The sequence below is a fragment of the Salvelinus sp. IW2-2015 genome, linkage group LG6.1 (assembly GCF_002910315.2).
Source record: "Salvelinus sp. IW2-2015 linkage group LG6.1, ASM291031v2, whole genome shotgun sequence".
In the NCBI taxonomy this organism is placed as follows: Eukaryota; Metazoa; Chordata; class Actinopteri; order Salmoniformes; family Salmonidae; genus Salvelinus; species Salvelinus sp. IW2-2015.
In genome coordinates, this window is record NC_036845.1 from 27954640 (window position 1) to 27970080 (window position 15441).

At 42.6% G+C, this 15441-nt stretch overlaps 1 protein-coding gene across 1 annotated transcript in view; it reads right to left on the reverse strand.

Annotated features, from left to right (window-relative positions):
* LOC111965387 (glutamine--fructose-6-phosphate aminotransferase [isomerizing] 2-like) overlaps nt 1-15441 on the reverse strand; it is a 47629-nt gene that overhangs the window by 18448 nt on the left and 13740 nt on the right. The window contains exons 3-7 of the mRNA XM_023989561.2: nt 13069-13179; nt 12511-12636; nt 10546-10604; nt 5458-5592; nt 3591-3652 (exon numbers count right to left, since the gene is read on the reverse strand). Coding sequence (XP_023845329.1) covers nt 3591-3652; nt 5458-5592; nt 10546-10604; nt 12511-12636; nt 13069-13179 — 493 coding nt within the window. The remainder of the gene's footprint in view (nt 1-3590; nt 3653-5457; nt 5593-10545; nt 10605-12510; nt 12637-13068; nt 13180-15441) is intronic.

Below are 15441 nucleotides of genomic sequence, written 5' to 3' on the forward strand. Positions count from 1 at the left end.
CTAAGAGTGGGCGAAAGATGCGTAGATGATAGAGTACGGTATACTACATATACATTATATTAAGTGGCATTGTTTAAGTGGCTAGTGATACATTTTTGATCAATTTCCATATTATTATAAGTGGCTGGAGTTGAGTCAGTATGTTGGCAGCAGCCACTCAATGTTAGTGGTGGCTGTTTAACAGTCTGATGGGCCTTGAGATAAGCTGTTTTTTCAGTCTCTCGGTCCCTGCTTTGATGCACCTGTACTGACCTCGCTTCTGGATGATAGCGGGGTGAAATGCAGTGGCTCGGGTGGTTGTTGTCCTTGATGATCTTTATGGCCTTCCTCTGTGACATCGGGTGGTGTAGGTGTCCTGGAGGGCAGGTAGTTTGCCTCCGTGATGCGTTGTGCAGACCTCACTACCTCTTGGAGAGCCTTTACGGTTGTGGGCGGAGCAGTTGCCGGTACCAGGCGGTGATACAGCCGACAGGATGCTCTCGATTGTGCATCTGTAGAAGTTTGTGAGTGCTTTTGGTGACAAGCCGAATTTCTTCAGCCTCCTGAGGTTGTAAGAGGCACTGCTGCGCTTCTTCACAACGGTAAGCAAATTGGAGTGGGTCTAGGGTGTCAGGTAGGGTGGAGGTGATATGATCCTTGACTAGTCTCTCAAAGCACTTCATGATGACGGAAGTGAGTGCTACRCGGCGGTAGTCGTTTAGCTCAGTTACCTTAGCTTTCTTGGGAAGAGGAACAATGGTGGCCCTCTTGAAGCATGTGGGAACAGCAGACTGGGATAAGGATTGATTGAATATGTCCGTAAACACAGGCTGACTTGGGAGGTGATTTCCCTCAATCAAAGTCCCTGATAAGAGCTATGATGCTAATATTTGCATAAACTCTTCACAGTTGTGTTCTGTGGGTGTCACTGATACCCCATTTCATTGCTCCAAATTACAACACTCCAACCTTGTTTTAACATTATCTAGTCTAAATATTGCGTCTTTCAAAGAGGGACTTTTATTTTGAACGGAATTTCCACTATTGTGGCTAGCTTCACAACACATAACCCGGTCCGGTCAAGCTTCACTGCTTATTTTATTTTACTAGGCAAGTCAGTCAAGAACAAATTCTTATGTACAATGACGGCCTACCCCGGACAAACACTCTGACCATTTCTCTCGCCCTAGCATAGCTGGTTAGGCTGTTTTAATGTGATCCAGAGTATTGGTGAATGTAACTGTGCTGCTGGCAACAATTGAATTACGCTTTTTGTGCCGACGTTTACCGACACTGGCCATATTCAACGGGTGTTGAGCGTTAGTAAATTAATCAGTTATTCGGCGCTCTGCCACTCAGATGAGTGCTATTAACTCCATYGAAACGCACACGACTACGCCACTTAGCTAAGSATGATATGAATAATCAAGTCAATAWACGTTGGGTAGTTAGTTAGATAGCTGATAGTTAATATACTGCCTGGAAAGTTCGATGTATTAGTAGCCGACTACGTTAAGTTAGGTAACTAGCTAAAATACCGGTACATACTGCTGTAATGCTATGCTGTTCGTAAGGATAGCGTAGCTAACAAATTGTCAGCCAACATAACGTGTAACTTATTTGAAAATTCATTACTTTATTACATTGCTCAACATTTTCTTAACATTTGTCAAAATTAGTTTATGAAATTAATTTGTATCCGCTCTCGTTGGACTTATATTTCCGCCATTTTCTTAAACTCTGAAAACRTTGTGAAGCCACGCACACTTTCTGAAGAATTGCATTATGGGCCTTGAAAGTAGGGAAATAGTGTCCACTGCATGTATACTTCGTATTTTGGCTAATTAAGTAGTGATGGGTCGTTCGCGAACGAGTCTCTCACGCCTGCTTCCACTCTTCCCCGGGCTGCCCTGCATTACGCACTCCTGCCACCATCATTTACGCACATMATTTACGCACCTGCCTTCCCTCGTCACGCACTTCAGCGATATTGGACTCACCTGGACTCACTCAATCACCTGTTTATTACCGCCCCTATATTTATCAGTTCCCCAGCTCTGTTCSCTGCTGCTGCATTGTTTGTCGTCTGTTTTTGTGTTTCCCAGTCTGACGCTGTTCCTGTCGGACGCATGTCCGTTCCTAATTAAATGTCAACTCCCCGTACCAGCTTCTATTCTCCAGCGTCATTCCTTACAGAGTCGGCTCTAAGACCCGGCTCGCATATCAGAAGAGCCGAATCTATTTATAAAAATATTTTTGAAATAAGATATGAATAATCAAAAGATTTAAATGAATAGAATTAACTAATTCAAAGCACTTTGTTTATATACATTAAAAAGTTATACTTTAAATGGAAATGTTTAATAGGATTATTTTTCATAACAAACCAATGCATTTTTAAATACATTGTGGTTAAGGTAGAGTATGATTTTATTTAATAATTTAATTAGATTTGATTTAACACCAATCATAGTCAAACTATCGCAAACTGTTTGACAAAAAAAATATGTATTGTATTTTTTCAAAAGAGCCGTTTGGGAGCCAAAAGAGCAGTCTCTTTTTGGTGAGCTGAGCCGAAGGAGCCAAGAGCATCAATTTCCGGTAGACAAGCGTAGCTCTAGTATGCTCAACTGAAATTATACCGTTYGTTTACAGTATACTAAAATGACCTAATARTATGTTAGTATGGGTATTCGAACACAGCTTTGCTGTCTCTTCTTTTCTAGCACTTTCTTGCTCCTTTTCCACCCTCTCCCCTACAGTTGGATGAGTTCAGTTCCTGCTCATGTTTCTAGCCTTCTCATCTCCATTACGCTATGTGTGCTTCTCTGATTGGCTGATGCAGGTGCAGATGGGTGTGACAGCAACAGGTGAGGGGAGAGGGTGTGGCAAAAATAACCTGAATATAGCTCAAGCCTTTATTCCTATAGTGTCAAATAGGACCTATGACGGGTGTGTACACAAAGCACCTGATAAAAATACTCAGACATACATAACACTCCCATCAAAAAAAATGACAATCATAAATCTCTAAGTCACTGTGCTTGACAGCTTACACCTGGCTGGGGTAATTCCCACCCGAGGCTTAAAGAAAACAGGCACGTTTCTCATTTACGCTCTTTTCTTTCCCTCTGTTTACTGTATCCTTCTCTTCTCTGACAGTTATTTACATTGCGCAGGGAGCTGTAGCTAGGGAAGTGTGATGTCATCATACATGACACATTAATGAGATGGAATAGAAGCTTGGCAGAGACACAGTCTGAAGATCAATATAGGGCTATATAGAGTCACGCTGTTATTGCTTTATTGTGGCAATAGCTGAGACGACGAGTCAATGCCAATGGGTGTTGATCCTTTCAAATCAAATTTTGCACACAAACTTCGCAGATGTTATCGCGGGTGTAGCAAATGCTTATGTTCCCAACAGTGCATTAATACCGCACAATACAAAACGATACACGCAAAACCAATACAAATAAATGAATTAAGAAATTTAGAAATATTAGAATGGGCAATATAAATATATACTGTATGTATATATAGACAGACTTATGTGAGGTCATGGCATAGGCCAGACAGACAGAGACATGTGAGCGGACATGGATACTGACCTGGTGGCTACCGCCTCTCCGGGGAAATAACTGCTTTTAAACATCAGAGCGAAGGCCCCCTCCTAAGACAGGATGACAAAGAGGAGAGAATACAAACATGTCTGTTAGGGTCCATGATGATGATGATGAYGAAGATGACGAGGAAGAGGAGAARGTTGAAAATGAGAAGGAATTGTAAAAAGAAAAAAATACAGCGAAGGAAAATGTAGAGGACAGTTTCAGTCGAACAGACCGACAGTGACCTTACAAAACAACATTCAAATTTCCTATTTCTTTTTGAAGACAGTCTTTCCATCTGTTTCCCCTCGTGGGGCGTAGTAGTGGGAATGTGTGGAAGGGATGGGGGGGGTCAATGTTCAGGGAAGTTAGGAGGAATAAGACCTCTATTGTATAAAACCAGCTCTGTTTCCAACACACTGCCAGCACTCTCACCAAGGGTGGGAGAGAGATGGGGGAGAGGAGGGGGAGGAGCAGTGGTCATTAGGATGTAAGGGGTCTGTTCTGGTCTGGTTCCTATTAGCCCAAACCCACTGAAGCTGTACATTTTATCCTCTGTGTTCTTCTCAGACCTTTTACAGTGAGCCAAGGAGAGGGGAGATGTGGCTGAGACAGGACTGGCTCCAATAAGACCAAACTCAACAACAAGAGTGTGTGAAGAACTGAGCGAGACAGAGCAAAAGAGAGAGAAAATGACTGAGCAATCTAGTTGGTGCAAAAGGGATTGAAAAAGTGTCTCGCTCCTGTTCACCAGATAAAAATTGCGATGTCACTAAAGATGGTGTTGGGGTGGTTGCCATGGTGACAGTTTCGGTGATGACGTAACACTATTAATGGGATGGCCAAATTTGAGGCCAGACTGGACAGTGCGATGATGACATCATCAAGGGGAACTGGGGGAGATTGTTGCTCTGTTGTTGAAAACACTCCCTTACAATGCTGTTTCAGAGATGGAATTCATCATAGGGCCAGATGGGATCTGAGGGGATGTTTTGTCATTTTTGTGAAGCAATTCCTTCTTGTTTCGTAGTAGTAGCAGAWGCAGCCGCAGTAGTAGTCGCCGTCGTCATAGTAGTTCTTGAAGAGTACTTTAAATAAATCTCACGGCGCCTCCGACACCCCTCCCCCAAACATAAAATAAAAAACATAAACACTTATTTTCCCACAAGCACTGACTTTGCTGATAAATACCTTGTTGAGGGAAAATGTACTTGAAACGATTGTGATATGTTGTCTCGCCYAGCTATCTTAAGATKAATGCACTAATTGTAAGTCGCTCTGGATAAGAGTTTCTGCTAAATAACTAAAATCAAGTAGTAGTAGCAGCAGTAGTACTATAGTAATAACATAGTACAACAGTAGGTGTTGGCAAAGTGGGTGGGGTTATATCCTGCCTGGTTGGCCCTGTCCAGGGGTATCATTGGGCGGGGCCGCAGTGAGCCTCTACCCCCCCGTCTCAGCTTCCAGTATCTATGCTGCAATAGTCTATGTGCCGGGGGGCTAGGGTCAGACTGTCCTATCTGGTGTATTTCTCGTGTCTTATCTGGTGTCCTTTGTGAACTTAWGTATGCTCCCTCTAATTCTCGTATCTCTTTCTCTATCTCTCTACTCCCGGAGAACCTGAGCCCTAGGACAATGCCTCAGGACTACCTGGCCTGATGACTCCCGCTCTCCCCGTCYCTAGTCCACCTGGTCGTGCTGCTGATCCAGTTTTTGCTGTTTTGCCTGTGGCAATGGAATCCTGACCTGCATTGCTTGCTGTTTGGAGTTTTAGGCTTGGTTTCTGAATAATCACTTTGTGACATCTGCTGATGTAAAAAGGGCTTTATAAATAAATTGTATTGACTGATTGAGGTGTCCCGGTACTCACCAGCTGTTGAATGACCCTCTCCACCAGGGTAGAGAAGGACAGGTCTTCTCTCTCTCGGTTGTCGTAAATGTATTTGATCAGTTTAGGGATGACCTCTGTATCCGTCTCTGACTCAAACTCATAGCCCTTGGAGTTCTGAAAGAGGGTGGGGATCAGAATGAATGTCACAAGCTTAGCACATTTGGTTCCTTGGAAGTTGTGCGAACTAATGTTTTTGGTTTCACATTGGTTGTGGGATCGAAGCCATAAGTTTCCTGACCAGTAAAACAGAACGTTTGTTAAACGTTCTAAGAACAGAAGTGAACATTTTGCCGGTTCTGGGAAAGTTTATTTTTAAGTTGCAGGCAGGTTCTGAGAACATTTTACTCTGGTTCCTTTCAAAGTTTTCCTGGGAGGATTTATTAATGCTTTGAGAATGGAAATTATAGGTTATTACTAAAGAGAAACTTAAGTCTTAAGTTATTACTAAAACTTAAGTCTTTTACTAACACTGCTAGCTCATTTGGGGTAAACTTTTTGTACCAAGCACAGATAGGATACATTCATTTCCTTAGGCATTAATCATGTGAACACATTTATTTTTTATTAATCATGTGAACACATTTATTTTTTTATTGTGACACGGCATCAGTAAGATTCAAACCTATGATCTTCTGTTCTCTACCCATGGAAGTCCACTGCACCACCAGGATAGAGATAGCATGCCATGTTCTTTTACGCATAGGAAGCTGTTTATTTTTGTCTACTCAAACAGACCMCTTTTCAAAGGAAACAAGAACTCATTAAGATCAGATGTGACCAAATAGTTGGTGCGCCGACACACCTAAACACACTTAAGATGATTGAGGATAGAGAGATTTTGTTTGATGCTGAGAACCAAATGTATATGTTTTTAAATAACATTTTTAGAACGTTCTCTGAATGTTACAACATTTTTCTTGTGTTTTTTATGGAAAGTCTTCTTAATGTTCTGAGAAAATAATGCAGAGTTTATTGATGTTAATGTGTACAATTTCCTTCTTTTTGTTTTACATTCCCAGAATATTGCCAAAAGAGAACCATACGTTATCTGAACGTTCTAAGAACATCGCTAAAGTCACACCATTTTTATAGTAAATATAGTAAAATATGACATGAAATAGAACCACACGGGAACTTGTGTGAAATGTTCTGTGAAAGTACTGAAATTCACACAGAAATCAAATCAAATCAAATTGTATTGGTCACATACACACATTTAGCAGATGTTATTGCGGGTGTAGTTAAAAGCTTGTGTTCCTAGCTCCAACAGTGCAGTAATATCTAACAATTCACAACAATACACACAAATCTAAAAGTAAAAAAATGGAATTAAGAAATATATAAATATTAGGATGAGCAATGTCAGAATAGCATTGACTAAAATACAGTAGAATAGAATACAGTATATACACTACCATTCAAAAGTTTTGGGTCACTTAGAAATGTCCTTGTTTTTGAAAGAAAAGCTATTTTATTGTCCAGTAAAATAACATCAAATTGATCAGAAATACAGTGAAGACATTGTTAATGTTGTAAATGACTATTGTAGCTGGAAACGGCAGATTYTTTTATGGAATATCTGCATAGGCATACAGAGGCCCATTATCAGCAACCATCACTCCTATGTTCCAATGGCACAAAATGTTAGCTTATCCTAGTTTATCATTTTAAAAGGCTAATTGATTATTAGAAAACCCTTTTGCWATTATGTTAGCACAGCTGAACTGTTGTTCTGATTAAAGAAGCAATAAAACTGGCCTTCTTTAGACTAGTTGAGTATCTGGAGCATCAGCATTTGTGGGTTCGATTACAGGCTCAAAATGCCAGAAACAAAGTGGCTTAAGGACAACAAAGGTATAGGTATTGGAGTGGCCATCACAAAGCCCTGACCTCAATCCTATAGAAAATATGTGGGCATAACTGAAAAAGTGTGTGCGAGCAAGGAGGCCTACAAACCTGACTCAGTTATACCAGCTCTGTCAGGAGGAATGGGCCAAAATTCACCCAAATTATTGTGGGAAGCTTGTGGAAGGCTACCCAAAACGTTTGACCCAAGTTAAACAATTTAAAGGCAATGCTACCAAATACTAATTGAGTGTATGTAAACTTCTGACCCACTGGGAATGTGATGAAAGAAATAAAAGCTGAAATAAATACTTCTCTCAACTATAAATCTGACATTTCACATTCTTAAAATAAAGTGGTGATCCTAACTGCCCTAAGACAGGGAATTTTTACTWGGATTAAATGTCAGGAATTGTGAACAACTGAGTTTAAAAGTATTTGGCTAAGGTGTATGTAAACTTCTGAGTTCAACTGTAGGTATTCCTCTTGTCCAGGTGGGATAGGGCAGTGTGCAGTGCAATGGCGATTGCATCGTCTGTGGATCTATTGGGGCGGTAAGCAAATTTAAATGGGTCTAGAGTGTCAGGTAAGGGAGAGGTGATATGATCCTTAACGAGCGTCTCAAAGCACTTCATGATGACAGAAGTGAGTGCTACGRGGCGATAGTCATTTAGTTCAGTTACCTTTGCTTTCTTGGGTACAGGAACAATGGTGGCCATCTTGAAGCATGGACAGCAGAGTGGGATAGGGAGAGATTGAATATGTCCGTAAACATACCAGCCAGCTGGTCTGCGCATGTTCTGTGGACGCGGCTAGGGATGCCGTCTGGGCCGGCAGCCYTGCGAGTGTTAACACGCTTAAATGTCTTACTCACATCAGCCACAGAGAAGAAGAGCCCACAGTCCTTGGGAGCGGGCCGTGTCGATGGCACTGTGTTATCCTCAAAGCGGGCGAAGAAGGTGTTCAGCTTGTCTGGGTGCAAGACGTAGGTGTCCGCGACAATGCTGGTTTTCCCTTTGTAATCCGTGATTGTCTGTAGACCCTGCCTGGGACTCCACTTTGTCTCTGTACTGACGTTTTCACTGTTTGTATTCAACCATATTTCCAGTCACCTTTCCATGGTTAAATGCGGTGGTTCGCGATTTCAGATTAGCACGACTGCTGCCATCTATCCATGGTTTCTGGTTTGGGTAGGTTTTAGTATTCACCTTGGGAACAACATCCCCTATACACTTCCTGATGAACTRAGTCACTGTGTCCGTGTATACATCAATGCTATTATGCGAGACTACCTGGAACATATCCCAGTCCGCATGATCAAAACAATCTTGAAGCATGGATTCCGATTGGTCAGACCAGCGTTTAATAGACCTTAGCATGGTTACTTCCTGTTTGAGTTTCTGCCTGTAGAAAAGGAGGAGCAAAATGCAGTCGTGATCTGATTTGCCAAAGGGAGGGCTGGGGAGGGCCTTATAGGTATCACGGAAGAGAGAATAGCAGTAGTCGAGTGTTTTCCCTGCACGAGTACTACAGTCATCACTGTGTTGATCAAACTTCGGTAGCATTTTCCTCAAATTTGCTTWGTTAAATTCCCCAGCTACATTAAATGCTGCCTCAGGATATGTTGTTTCTAGTTTGCATAAAGGCTGGGGTAGTTCCTTGAGGGCCGTCRTGGTATTGGCTTGAGGGGGAATATACACGGCTGTGACTATATCTGAAGAGAATTCTCTTGGGAGGTAATATRGTCGGCATTTGATTGTGAGGTATTCTAGGTCAGGTGAACAAAAGGACTTGAGTTTCTGTAYGTTATCACAATCACACCATGAGTGGTTAACCATGAAACCAACCCCACTGCCCTTCTTCTTCACGGAGAGTTCTTTATTCCTGTCTGCGCGATGTACTGGGAACCCAACTGGCTGTATGGATGGGGACAGTATATCCGGAGAGAGCCATGATTCCGTGAAACAGAGTATGTTACAGCCCCCGATTTCTCTCTGGAAGGAGATCCTCGCCTTGAGCTCGTCTACTTTATTGTCCAGAGACTGAACATTAGCGAGTAATATACTCGGAAGCGGTGGATGGTGTGCCCGCCTCCTGAGTCGAACTAGAAATCCACTCCGAATACCTTTTCTCCGCCGGCGGCATCTTGAAGCAGCCTCTGGGATAAGTTCAATTGCCTTGGGGGGTGCGAACAAAGGATCCAATTYGGGAAAGTCGTATTCCTGGTCATAGTGCTGGTGAGTTAACGCTGCTCTGATATCCAAAAGTTATTTATGGCTGAATGCAATAACACTAAAAAACRTTCTGGGCTAATAGTGTTAGAAATAACACACAAAAAAACAAAATAATGCAAAGTTGCTTAGGAGCTAGAAGCAGAGCTGCCATGTCTGTCGGCGCCATCTTGCTGTTAACATTGTTTCTTAACGTTCTCGGAGAATTTGAGAACGTGATTTTAAAGAGCACATGAGGAAATGTGTAGGAAACATTATGCTGAAGTACTGAAATTCCCACAGAATAATGTTGTTTCTTAACATTCTCTGAAATATTTGAGATCATTCCTAATGTCAAACCAGTTGGTGAACATTCCTAAAACATTACCAAAATTGAAATTAAATGCAACCATGTTTGAACTTTTAGAGAATCTTCTATTAAAGTAATGAAATACCAAGAAAATAGAATGTTCCAAAGCCAAGCAACTATCATGCACCATTCCCAGAAAGTTGTGGGAAGGTTGTATGCAAAATAACCATAGGACAACCACGCTCTCACCAAGCTCTAAGAAACATATGGTTCTCAGAACATTATTCAATATGTGCTAGCTGGGCAGAACCAGCAAAMCTGGACTGACAAACCAAGACAGACAAAAGGCAAGCTGACTCAGAAGATAAAAGATACGCTGTATGGTTTCCACGTTGGCCTAAGCAAACATTGCCCATTGCTACTTTGTCAATGCCATTTCAATTCACTTGCATTTGTGTAGAACAGTGCAAGTGTCATCGGTCAAAAAGTCCAAAACAAAGGACCCAGGACTAAGATCGTCAAAGGCAATGGATGAAAGAGGACTTGAAATCCTATAACCCTTCTGAKCATATCTCGGTCCATTACCAAGGGTGTGACCCAAAACAAGATTAACTTTACGGTGGAGTAATCTATACTGAAATAGAKTAGAACTATAGAAATACAGACAGCGGAGTGGAGGGGTAGAGTAGGACTTGTTCTTACCAGGTACTTCTTTAACTCTTTGTAGTTGGTAATGATGCCATTGTGGACGACAACAAACTCTGAGGGAAAATAGAGACAAGAAATCAGTCAGGAAATAGAGACAGTGAGAARTCGGTTAGGAACCTCTTAACATACACTACATGGACATGTGCATGTATGCATGTGGACACCCCTTCAAATTAGTGGAATCAGCGATTTCAGCCACACCCATTGCTGATAGGTGTATAAAACCGAGCACACAGCCATGCAATCTCCATAAGAACATTGGCAGTAGAATGGCCTTACTGAAGAGCTCAGTGACTTTCAACGTGGCACCGTCATAGGATGCCACCTTTACAACAAGTCAGTTAGTCAAATKTCTGCCCTGCTAGAGCTGCCCCGGTCAACTGTAAGTGCTGATATTGTGAAGTGGAAATGTTTAAAAGCAAAATGTTTAAGAGCAACAACGGCCCAGCTGAAGCACTTAGCGTGTAAAAATCGCCTGTCCTCGGTTGAAACACTCACTACCGATTTCCAAACTGCCTCTGGAAGCAACGTCAGCACAAGAACTGTTAGTCGGGAGCTTCATGAAATGGGTTTTCATGGCCGAGCAGCCGCACACAAGCCTAAGATCACCATGCACAATGCCAGGCGTCGGCTGGAGTGGTGTAAAGCTCGCCGCCATTGGACTCTGCAGCAGTGGAAATGCCTTCTTTGGAGTGATGAATCATGCCTCACYATCTGGCAGTCCAACAGATGAATCCGGGTTTGGCGGATCCTAGGAGTACCCTACCTGCCCAAATGCATAGTGTCAACTGTAAAGTTTGGTGAAGGAGGAATAATGTTCTGGGCATGTTTTTCATGGTTCGGGCTAGGCCCCTTAGTTCCAGTAAAGGGRAATATTAACGCTACAGCATACAATGACATTCTAGATGATTCTGTGGTTCCAACTTTGTGGCAACAGTTTGGGGAAGGCCCTTTCCTGTTTCAGCATGACAATGCTCCTGTGCACAAAGAGAGGTCCGTACACAAATGGTTTGACGAGATCGGCGAGGAAGGACTTGACTGGCCTGCACAGAGCCCTGACCTCAACCCCATCGGACACCTTTGGGATGAATTGGAACGCCGACTGCGAGCCAGGCCAAATCGCCCAACATCAGCGCCTGACATCACTAATGCTCTTGTGGCTGAATGGAAGCAAGTCCCCGCAGCAATGTACCAACATCTAGTGGAAAGCTGTTATAGTTCCCAGAAGAGTGGAAGCTGTTATAGAAGCAAATGGGGGACCAACTCCATATTAATGCCCATGATTTTGGAATGAGATGTTCGACGAGCAGGTGTCCACATACCTTTGGTCATGTAGTGTATCATAACAGCAATTCCTGTAAGTCCTGCCTGACTGCATAGTTAAGGAGTGTATCCTGAGTGCTGAGACATGCACACACCTTTGCATGTGGCGGTCAGAACTAGGAATTTATGCATGTGAAAATGACTCTGAACATAGTTATCTTTAGCACAAAGAACACATATGAAAAGGTGTGCCTGAGGAAGGACATGGCTATGTTTAAAGTCAACTGAACAAGACCCGGGTCTGTCTGTCTGGCTGGCCTCTGTGAAAGGCTGATTCTCTCTGTCCATCTCATGTTCTACGTTTGGACGTGTGTAAATACTCCTTTCACTGAGGCCTCCCACACTCCCCTGGAACTCTCCCTATAAGAGAGAGCTGCGGGGAGGCAAGGGCTGAATGTTAGGTGTTTTTTACACATTGATATCTCTGGCCAATCAGTAACCAGAACAAAATTAGCTCACCTGACTGACTGACACCGCCATTCCAGAGAACTTTGTCAAAGCCATGACAGAGCAGTTGGTTGGTGTGTATGTCTGCACTGTATGTTGTGTGTGTGTGTGTGTGTGTGTGTGTGTGTGTACACAGGTGAGTGTGTGTGTGTGCGTGTGAGTGAGTGTGTACACAGGTGAGTGTGTTACCATTGTTCTTGTCGGAGCGGTGGGGATGGCTGTTGAGGGCGCTGGGTTCTCCGTGTGTGGCCCAGCGTGTGTGAGCCATGCCAAAGTGTGTGTCCAACTCCACCTCCAGATCCATGCAGTCTTTCTCTGATCACAAACCACATCAAGCACTGATCAACAATACGAACAAAGGTATTCTATCAATGATTGAACAGTACCATGATACGATAATTCAATAATGCCTACAGTGATAGGGTAAAGTTGACAGAGGACTGACTACATTAGTCTGGTAACTCAGCCGAGGTCAATGTCTTACCGTAACCCTTACACCCGTACCATAACCCTACACTGTACCCTCTTTCATTAAAGAGGTATTTGGTTAGGACAGAGCAGAAAGAGAAAGCTTGAGGAGAGATAGAAGAGGGAGAGACGTGCACTAGAAGGGTCTTGAGGCAGAAAAAAAAGGAGTTACCAAGAAGAAAGAAGTACAGGCCATAGGAGTCTTTGGAATCATATATCGGACGCTGGAGGAGAGGAATGTGATGGAGGGAACGAGAGAAATGTRTCCATAAGACCTACTGTAGAGCTCTTCATCCAGGGCCTTGACTTTGCCTTTCTTCTTAATGAGAACGATGTTGTTGTTGTTGACGCCAYCTGTCGTCGTGTTTTTGTCACCATCCACAGCGATGCCTGAGACCAGGGAGAAAAACTACTGAGGCAAATGTATAGCAATACCAACCCTAAACCAATCATGGTCAATGAAGGCTAAACTTGCTGGCTAGCAGGCTGCAAGGCTAGTCAATGAATCAGTTCAACGTCAACTGAGGCAGTGTTAATGTCCAATTTGAGAACTTGTTTGAAAGACTCCAAATCCATCCTACTTCATATGAAACACTCAATTAAAGAGATTGAACAAGATCTGAAGAACAACAAATTCATAACATATTGTACAAATATATATATATATATATATTTTTTGCAGGACGTCACATATCATACAAAATGGATGTCATAGTACACCATTTCCGGGGACCTGTTGTGGGCTCGCTTAGCACTACTTTCAAAAAACTACTGCTGAATAATACAGAACCTTAACGGACCTTTTCTGAGGAAAGAGCTGATTACTGTGGAATCCTTTGTGAATATCAACCAGCATCACATAGGTCACGTCGGTGTGTGTGTGTGTGTGTGTGTGTGTGTGTGTGTGGTGGTGTGTGTGTGTGTGGTGTGTGTGTGTGGTGTGTGTGTGTGTGTGTGTGTGTGTGTGTGTGGTGTGTGTGTGTGTGTGTGTGTGTCAACGATCTATATTTATTTTATTTATTAAATGGAAAAACAGTAGTTGTACTCTTGATTAGATAAGTATTCAATCCCCTGAGTCAACACATGTTAGAATCACCTTTGGCAGCGATTACAGTTGTGAGTCTTTCTCGGTAAGTCTCTAAGAGCTTTGCACACCTGGACTGTACAATATTTGCCCATTCTTTAAAAAAAATGTCAAGCTCTGTCAAGTTGGTTGTTGATCATTGCTAGACAGCCATTTACAAGTTTTGCCATACATTTTCCAAGCCGATTTAAGTCAAAACTGTAACTAGGACAACTGTAACGAGGAACATTCAATGTCGTACTGGTAAGCAACTCCAGTGTATATATGACCTTGTGTTTTAGGTTATTGTCCTGCTGAAAGGTGAATTTGTCTCCCAGTGTTGGAAAGCAGACAGAACCGGGTTATCCTCTAGGATTTTGCCTGTGCTTAGCTCTAKTCCGTTTCTTTTTATCCTAAAGAAAAGTCCCTAGTCCTTGCAGATGACAAACTATGAAGATATGAAGACTGGTACTCAGTGATGTGTTGTGTTGGATTTGCACCAAACATAAAGCTTTGTATTCAGGACAAAAAGTGACTTTCTTTGCCAAATATTCCTTTAGTACCTTATTTTTATTATGTTGRGGCTTCCTTCTTTTCATTCTGTAATTTATGTTARTATTGTGGAGGAGCTACAATGTTGTTGAACCATYCTCAGTTATCTCGTATCACAGCCTTTAAACTCTGTAACTGTTTTAAAATCCCCATTGGCCTCATGCTGAAATCCCTGTGCGGTTTCCTTCCTCGCCGGCAACTGATTCAGGAAGGGCACCTGTACCTTTGTCATGACTGGGTGTATTGATACACCATCCACAGTGTAAAATGTATAACTGCACAATGCTCAAAGGATATTAAATGTCAGCTTTTTTTTGTTACCCTTCTACCAATAGGTTCCATTAACATAAGAAAACCTCCCTGGTCTTTGTGGTTGGATCTGTGCTTGAAATTCAATGCTCGACTTAGGGACCTTACAGAAAATTGTTTGTGTGGGGTACAGAGATGCGGTAGTCATTTAAAAATAATGTTAAACATGTGCCAAAGCAATAGTAAATATCAGTGAGGCAGATATCATTGGTGTATGGTGAGGCTCAGAACAGGAATAGGGGCAACAGATTCTCTCCTCACATGTTCAGGACTCTCTACCACCAGGAGCGGTTCTGGGGGAGGGGGGGTAGGGGGGGCCAGTGCCCCTGTGACAACAATTTTGAACCCCCTTGTGGCCCCCCTAAATGTGGAGTATTAAATAATTTTTACATAACTCATTTTTGCTATCGTTCTTTTTTTTTTACATCCGTTATTAGACAGTGGCAACGCGGAACACTAATGATTATGAACATGGTCTTTTGCCTGCTAATGCCTGCAATGCAGTGGTGAAAACGATATGACAACAATAGCGTCTAATGTAACTGGCCCCTCTAACAGTACAACTAGCCCCAGCTTGGCCCCCCCCCAGTTGAAACGGTCTAGAACCGCCACTGTCTACCACTGCATTCTTTGCTTTCTGGGTTCACCTCATCTCATTTATCTGAACATCTGAACCGATGCCCTGTTCCAAAATCAACCCCTACAGTGGTTCCTGCTTTAAAAGTTGC